Source organism: Parasteatoda tepidariorum, chromosome 6 (genome assembly GCF_982258835.1).
Source record: "Parasteatoda tepidariorum strain Cologne lab strain chromosome 6, Ptep-v5.0, whole genome shotgun sequence".
Lineage (NCBI taxonomy): Eukaryota > Metazoa > Arthropoda > Arachnida > Araneae > Theridiidae > Parasteatoda > Parasteatoda tepidariorum.
In genome coordinates this window covers 47904400-47912975 of record NC_141760.1, presented here as the reverse complement: position 1 = coordinate 47912975, position 8576 = coordinate 47904400, and the positions used below count along the sequence as shown (strand labels likewise).

Genomic DNA, 8576 nt, shown 5'->3' with positions numbered 1-8576 from the left:
TCACTGTCAGCTGTAATAGAAGTCAATTTACATGGCCCCTTATCAAAAACTGATGACAAGTCTCTCCAGCTCTCTGCGAAACTACAATCGATGCCAAATGGGGACTAACATACTAAATAATATCTGTCTCGTGATTCTTCCACTCTGTACCATGGGCATCATAATACTTTTGGTTTAATAGTGACCAAGTAGAGATGAAAATAAAATGAAGGAAGATATGAACATAAAGTTGGCTGAAAACATGAATAATATATGTTATTGAAAAATGAGCACATTGCTGTTAATTTTATCTCTTTGCTTATGATTAACAACATATAAGAACCCAACATAAAAAATGATAAAATTTGACATAAATCACTGTTTAAGTGAATTATTATTATTATTGCGCTTTATTAAAATACGAAAATTCTTTTAAAGTCTAAAATAAAAAAGGATCCTTTAAAGTTTGTAAAATAATTCTTTAGATTTTAATTCATCCACAACATTTTAAATAAATCATATAACTCAGCTTTATAAAATTTAGTATTTATTGGCTTTTAAACAAAAATAATGATGATTATTTTTTTAATGTTTAAATTTTAAAAAAATTATAAAAATCAGTAAAAAAAAATTCAAATAGCCTAATCATATGAAATTTAGTATTTGTTTTCAAACTAAAATAATAATTATAATAAAGATAATGGTCAGTTTATAAACTGCAATTCTAATTAAAATATTTGTAGCATGCATCGTTAAAAAGATTTAAATACATATACACTTGTTCTTAGAAATGAGTCAAGTAAACTAAAAAAGAGTCATCAATAGCTGTTAAAAAATGGAGAATTATGAATAAAAAGTACAACAGATGAGAATGAATTAGAGTTATACGATACTTTTCGTATGACATGCATTTCTTATTTAAAATACCAACAATAAAAATTGCTTGGTTGAGTTATAAAAATGTATTACAAAGTCAGCTGATTGAAAAAATTTAACAAACATTACAACTTTAGTACCCAAAATGTAACAAACAAAATAGCTAAATACAATTGGCATATAAAAGCACATCAAAGGTTACGAAAATATTCATATTTGTAGCACCACAAACCGCATAGTACACAAATTTTACAATAATACATCATATGTTTTTACACAATTTTTTTATAAATATATTTTCCAAGTCAATGCCCAAGTTCTTTTTTTCGTCTCTTATTTCTTATCATAAAAAGATTTGGCAATGCTTTTCTTGAGTGGCATGTTTGATAGCATCAGTAATACATTAGTGAGAGCAGAGAAAAGTTTTAGGGCTTTAAAGTAAGTGAAGTGAAAACTACAGGCTGAGTATAATTAATTAACTAATTTTTATAAAATCACTTAAAATGAATTTTAAGTTGAGCCAGAACAATGCATCCAGAACAAAATAATGTAGTATGGTTTTTTACAGCAGTAAGTGACTGCACTGTTCTCTCACTTATGACAAACAAAATGTTGCACAGGTTACGAGTTATAACTTTTTGATTACCACTTATAACTTCCTCAAGAGTAGCAATAAATTTGTGAGCAGATCTGATAATGTTATACATCCTTCCTAAAAACTTTTACACCCTTTGCACATAGTAATTTTCATCTACAGTTAGCATTTGATGATAAATGCCCATGTTACGCCCACCATCTGCTTATAAAATTTGTAGTACTGTGCAATGTTCTGTTTTGAGTGCAGCCACTTTTAGCACAGCATTACAGTCACTTTAAGTGCTTTCATGTAATATATTTACACACAATCTGTGATGTACTCCCATTATTTTAATTTATAACCCTGAAAAGTGCTGCTGCTCTTGTTCAAGTATTTTTGTCACTATCATCCATGCCTAGCTTTTATTTTAGCAACCCTTATAAATAAATTTACTTTTACAATGAAACTTGAACAGTGTTTTTAGATCACACAATTGGCACAATGTAAGGTATATTTAAAGCAATTATTATTATTTAATGTAATATGGTAAAAATTTAGAAGTTGCTTCTGAAACCTGTCACAAAATTGGTCCTCTGACTAACAGATTTTTAAATTTTGTAAATATAACAGGTTTTTAATTTTAAATTCCAATGATTATGAAGAAAAAAAAGGATCCATTTCTATTCTAATTTGAAGACACTTTCAAAGCTCAAAACAACTACACAATGCTTTTAATTCTATGATGACTATAAATCAATTTTGTAAATAAAATTGTCAGGCACATTTTTGTTCTATGAAATTATTCACAATGCTTTTGTTCGATAGCACACAACAATTGGTAGTAATAACCTTCATTCCCTCTAAGTTTATTACACTAAATCACTACAGTTGCCATAACTAAGCTGCCTCTTCTTGCAATAAAAATAGCTTCAACATTCAAATTCAGAGGCAGTTATTGCATTCAAATCTTTCATCAATCCTTCTAAATTCGCAACTTCTTGGTTTAGATGCTCTGTGCTTTCTGAAGGCTATAACAGAAAAATAATAATAAAATGTTTCCAGAATAATAAATATTATCTTCAACATAAAAAATGCAACAAAAATTAATAAAAAGTTATAAAATCATTTCTGGATTACAAATTGCATTGCCTGCTATTAGGACTGGGCTATAAATGGATGTTGGATGTATCGAGACATATCGATTTAACGCATATATCGGCAAGACGATACAGCGACGTTCATTCAAGGCGATGCATCAGAAATCTGATTTAAGCCGTCGAGTAAAGACAACGAGCGCAAAACGGTATAGCGATATAAAAACGCAAGGATATAAGATAACGATATAGCAATATAAGACTCTTCTCTTACGTTCCAATGTCGTTTCGCGGTGTGGAAGACGATGTTCGTTTCGTTATGTTGAAATGGCCTTGATTGGTGAGCTGTAGAATCAGAGTTTTGAGAGCACATATCGTTATATCGCATGTTCCTTTTCGTACTTGTTAGCTTTTTTTCTTTCTTTGTAGCGACTTTTTTTGTAGATTATTTTCAGTGGGACTAACTTCGTGATCGCCAATGTTACCTTGTTCTGAAGGCAATCTATTATTGAAAAGAATCTATAAAGAAGAGTTTCTTCATTAATTAGATAAGTTTTTTTAAAAAAAAACTTATTTTTATTTTTAAATGTGAAAATTATCGGCAATCTAATTTAGGTGCCCATAAAGAATTGAATTTGTTAGGTTATATTTTTACTTTCTTTTAATTTATTAAAAGCTTTTTGGATGAAACTTCTAATAATTTAATGAGTTTTTATAACTGATTTCAAATTTATAAATCTTGTTGTTTTTATTTTTAGAAATAAAGTTAAAACAAAATTTATTTTTGTCATTTGGACTTGGACATAAGTCAATCAACTTTGTTTATACAAAAAAATTTGAAAGGTTTGCAAATTTTATTCATTTTTTTAAATCATTTAGCACTTCGTTTTATTAGAGAGTATAATAATTTTTTTAAAAAAATATTATTTGTTAATTAGCTAAATATATTATAGAATATCAAAATTTTTTTATTTTTAGGAAATTAAATCTTACTTTGTTTTTCGTTCATAATTCGGTCATTATTTAATTTTATTTAATTATTTATCTGAAATGATAAGGTCCCGCAGTGAACTGATCGTTAAGACACGGTTAACTGCAGATCACCGAAGTCAAGCATCACTGGCTGCGGTCAGTGTGCGGGTGAGTGACCACTTGGATCAGTCTACGTAGGGACCGAGGGTGTGCAGTATTGGTCCTCGGTAAATAGAATAGTTTAACGAGGTACCGTAAATTGCTCGACTTCGCGTGTAGGTTGTCGAGCTACCGAAGCGGGGGTGCCATCCCATCTGCAGAGGATCAAAATTGTGATGGCATGTCTTCGGATCATCCTCAGGGATATTTCCCAGACCGTCGCCAATAGCCCATTGTGCAGCTCTAGTGTGACGTAAATGAACTATAATGGAACTATAATAACTGAAATGATAATAATACAAAATAGTGCTTTAAAAGCCTTTTTTTTTCTAAAATTTATTTAGCACTTTGTTTTAAACATACAAATAATTTTTAACGTTTCATTTAGAAATTGAACATTACAATTGAACTTAATAATTATGTAATTTAATTATTTATGCGTAATAGTACAAGAAAATATTAATTTGCAAAAAACGCTTTAAATTTTTTTTTAACATTTTGTTTTACGCGTATTATGAATTTCTAAACAAACATTTCAATAAATATTTTAAGTAACATTTGCACATTGTAGTCAATTTATTTACTTTCTTAAGCAAAACATATATATCTTCAAATTTATAAATTGATTTAAATCAATCTGAGTATGAAGTTTTGATAGAAATCTGACTTTCTGTGCCTTACAAGTAAATGAAATTCAAAAATACTATATCGCGATACATCGCGATGCAAAACTGACGATGCATCACGATATATAATTTCTAATATCGCCCAGTCCTACCTGCTATGTTTCAAATGAATTTATAATTTTTTTTCATTAAAAAATTCTAAATCTATTAAATATATTTTATTAAAATTCAAATGAATAAAAAATTTACTTGAATAGGAGGTGAATTTGAATCACTAGTTGTAGGAGAAACAACTGCTGTCGAAAGAGGTTTGGAAGATGACTGTACTAATGAAGAACTTGTCTCCCCAGGTATATGAAGGACTACTTTCTTATGAGGACTTAAAACTACAGGGGGTGATTTAATTGCTAATAAAAGAGAAATAGTGTTAAATTCAAATAACATAAGATTAATAACAGAAAGAATAAATAAAAACTAACAAAAGATAGATTAAAACATAAGGGGATAAGCTAGTTAATGTTCTCAATATCCTAAAAAAATTATGAATCTCATTCAAATATAATTATTAAACACACAACAGCCTGTTATTATATTGAGTTTAACAGGGATGAGATTTATCTGAATACAAGATTAAATGAAGGTCATTGTTTCATTAAAAAATGAACAATAATATCTAATACAAGCAATTTGTTAATCATGGAAAAAGTTGAAATATTTTAATTATTTTTATTCTCAGTACTTGGTTTCAAGATTTTAGTATCACGTGAGCACAAATCTCAGCAAGCGCATCAGATACTAGTTAAAGTAAGAATAGTCCTATGAGATTTGCGGTAAAATTGTGTGCATATCGGTAATAAATCAGATTAAGTCTGTTTAGAAGAAATTTGGGTCCGTTAACGGACCCTTCACAAAATATCTTTTCATAAAAACGGACCCTTCACAAAATATTTTAACTTAAAAATGAACCCTTCACAAAATAATTTATCTTTTAATTGGACCCTTCACAAATTTGCTTATCTTCATTGCTGTTTTGTTAATCAACTAAAGCCTTCCATGGGAAAAAAAAAAGAAAGACGGACGTAATCGAATTAAGTTTTATCTTCGGCAGATGCTTCTTCAATATTCGTCCGAAATGAATTTTCTGCCTTGAGCAGTATAGTATAAATACCAAATATTTGTATGCTGCAACTCTAATTTAGTAGCAGAAATTACTGTTTAATGAGGAAAATTTAATTTTTTTATTATAATTTCACAGTGTTGAGCAAAATCTTGTATCTATTTACAATTTAAAAACTCCTTGCAAATGTTTTTTGCAATAACAGGACCCCATTTGCACAAATTCACAAAAGCAGGAACCTGGTTGAAAGAATTTGACTTAACGCTTATTTTATATTCACAAATTATGAGTAATTTGCGAATATAAAATAAGCGTAATTTCACAAACACAGGACTTTTCACAAAATGTCTAGACAGACCCCTGACAATAATCATGATCCATGATTAGAAATTTAATCGCATTAATGGGAGTTGTGATAGATGTTTGATAAATCCCATTGATATGAATCAGGATTTATTTATTTATACGATGTGTTCTTTATTGCACATTATGATACGAGCTTATTACAATAAGAAAAATCATATATTTAGATTTCTAAATTGTGTTGAAGGTAACTGTGACACATAAATATCATCTTCCTGAAAAAAAAGATATAATTTTTAAGTAGCCTTGAAGATTTGAGATAAAAAAAATTCTGGGCAAATAAAAGAAGAAAAAAAATACAAAACCAGATTTCTCTCTCTGCAACAAAAATAAATTTAATTTGCAGAGTTGTTTTTCTAAATTAGCGGTGAGCTTACATAGAGCTCATGAGTATATTTGAGCAATTTTGTTAAGAAAAATAAACAATAACTAATTGTTGCTGTAAAGAAAACATTTTCTTTTTCCTATTGAAAAACCAATTTTATCTCAATCTCTTTGCATCCCTAAGGAACAGCAAACTATTATTAATATGGAAGGGAATATTTCACCCTAAATGACATCATTACCTGTATGTTTTGAAAGTGGGGTAGCTGGAACACTCTGAGATGAAGAAGCAGGAATAGTGAAACTTCGCATAGGATGTTGCTGAGAGGATTGCTTTTTAGTAAGAGTGCTACAGTTGCCAACTTCTGGTGTTTCATGAACAGTTGGAATGAAGGCCACAGTCTGATTTTCTGAATTTAGTCTGCCGTGTGTTTCTGATACAGAACGTATGGTAGCTGTGCAAGAAGGTGGGGGACATAGAGGTAAGGATACAGGAGGAGGAGGAGGTTCCCCAAGAACAACTTTGAAGAAAGGAAAGAAAAAAATTTAAATATGACATGTTAGTGTAAATATTTAACTAAACTGCAATATACAGAACAGTAGAACCTTAATAATATGAACCTCTTTGATCAAAATACTTCTCTATTAACCAAGGTTTGTTTTTTTTTGCAGTGTTTGTATTTGTTTTTATCTCTATCTTTAACCCCTTAACAATGACATATATTTCAGAAAAATGGACAAAAAAATTGAAATTTTTTTGACTGTTTAATTTAATTCTTTATTATCATAAAAGTTAGCAAATGGTTTTTTATTGCAAAAATAAAATTTTAAATGCAATAACTACTGTATTTATAATTTTTACATACACAAAAAAAAGTAATGGATTACACACACATCTTATTCAATTAGAAAAAATTAAACAAAATTTTGAAGCTAAATATAATATTACTAGTATAATATAATATAAAAATACAACAATATGATTTTCAAAACATAAATTTTACAAATCTTTTACAGTATGGTATATCCCCAAACCCCCACTCACATTTCCCTCCCTCGACTGAAGTCGTAATCGGTAAAAAAAACTATGACCACTAATGCCATCTATTAGGAAAATAGTGAATTAAGTATCCTAAAGTAGAAACGAAAGCAGCTCGGGCTTCACAACAAATGCACATAATAGTTGCCCGAACAGGATTCGGACGACACTAGCAAGGAGTTAATAACATGCTCTTTTTATCATTTTCAAAATCATAAGTATTGTATTTCAAGTATTGATGTATGAACAAACTCGTGATAACAAAATCAGTGAAGGTATCTGAAAAGCTGACAAAAATCTAAAATATCTAAGAACATATATTCAGTGTAAAAAGTGCAAGGAAACAGTGTCTGTTTTGTCTAGATAATCACTAGATAGCAATGTAAAAAGTGTACACTTTTTACATTGTTTATTTTTAATCAATTCAATATAAAAATTTCAGATGCAGATATAGATACAAAATTCATATTTATTTATTCGTACATATAAGTACAAAATTCAACTTTTTTTTATATAAAACTCGAAAACTTTTAAAATATTAATTTGGTCATCACAAAATTGGTTTCATTTAATTCAACACAAAAAACCTACATCAGAAACAATGCCTTATATGTTTATTTAGCAGTAAGTTCCTCTGTCCAAAACTCAATATACAAGGTTGTGCAGAGTTTCAAACTGGTTTTTTTCTTCTTTTTTTCTCTTTCTTTTTTTTGATATCTGGGTTGTCAATTTTTAGGCTATCTTTATAGCACTGTTAGTATGTAAAAAGTTGCACAGCTGCAACAATGTTGTAAAATAATGACCCTTCTTATGGTGAAATAATTGACTGTTTTAATGAATGAGAGGGAAGGTTTTAAAAAACGACACTTTTTTTACTACTAGGCTTACATACAATTGATTATTTGATGCGAGTAACAACTAAACTTGCTGACGTTTGTTGCTTTGTTTTAGTTGAAAGTAACTGAATTATGTGATTTTTGTTGTTTCATCAGTCTTTTTATTATAACTAGAGCAGTATATAGCTTATCCACTTAGTGTTTGTATAATTAAAAATATTTCAGATATCTGAAGACGATTTGCTCCAAATAATCGAAGTCCTATAGTATTCAAATGAAAGCTATTATTCATGAACCAAGATTTTCAACAGAAAACTGCTTTAAGATTTGACAGAATAAAATAATGTTCTATACTTACTCAAAATTAACTATAGTATGTTCCTGAACAAAAACAAAGTAGTTGTATATTCATATTATTATGTCTTACAAAAATTCTTTTTAACTACTATTTGCTCCTTTTGTTAGGGAAAAGTTTGGAGAAAGATTTAAAAAATTACAAAAGATATAAAATTATGACCAGTAAAAATCTTTTAACAAAATTAATATCTAAAAGCAAAAGACAACAGTAAGTGAAAATTTATAACACATATGTGCAATTAAAATAGAATCATTAC

The 8576-nt window shown here is 28.8% G+C and overlaps 1 protein-coding gene across 2 annotated transcripts in view; it reads right to left on the bottom strand.

The window, feature by feature from the left end:
- Window positions 1–382: 382 nt before the first annotated feature.
- LOC107442193 (neogenin) overlaps window positions 383–8576 on the bottom strand; it is a 61765-nt gene continuing 53571 nt past the window's right edge. For both annotated transcript variants that reach the window (XM_087165813.1, XM_087165814.1), the window contains exons 24-26: window positions 6330–6608; window positions 4533–4690; window positions 383–2460 (exon numbers count right to left, since the gene is read on the bottom strand). In XM_087165813.1, coding sequence (XP_087021939.1) covers window positions 2362–2460; window positions 4533–4690; window positions 6330–6608 — 536 coding nt within the window. In that variant the 3' untranslated portion in view covers window positions 383–2361. The remainder of the gene's footprint in view (window positions 2461–4532; window positions 4691–6329; window positions 6609–8576) is intronic.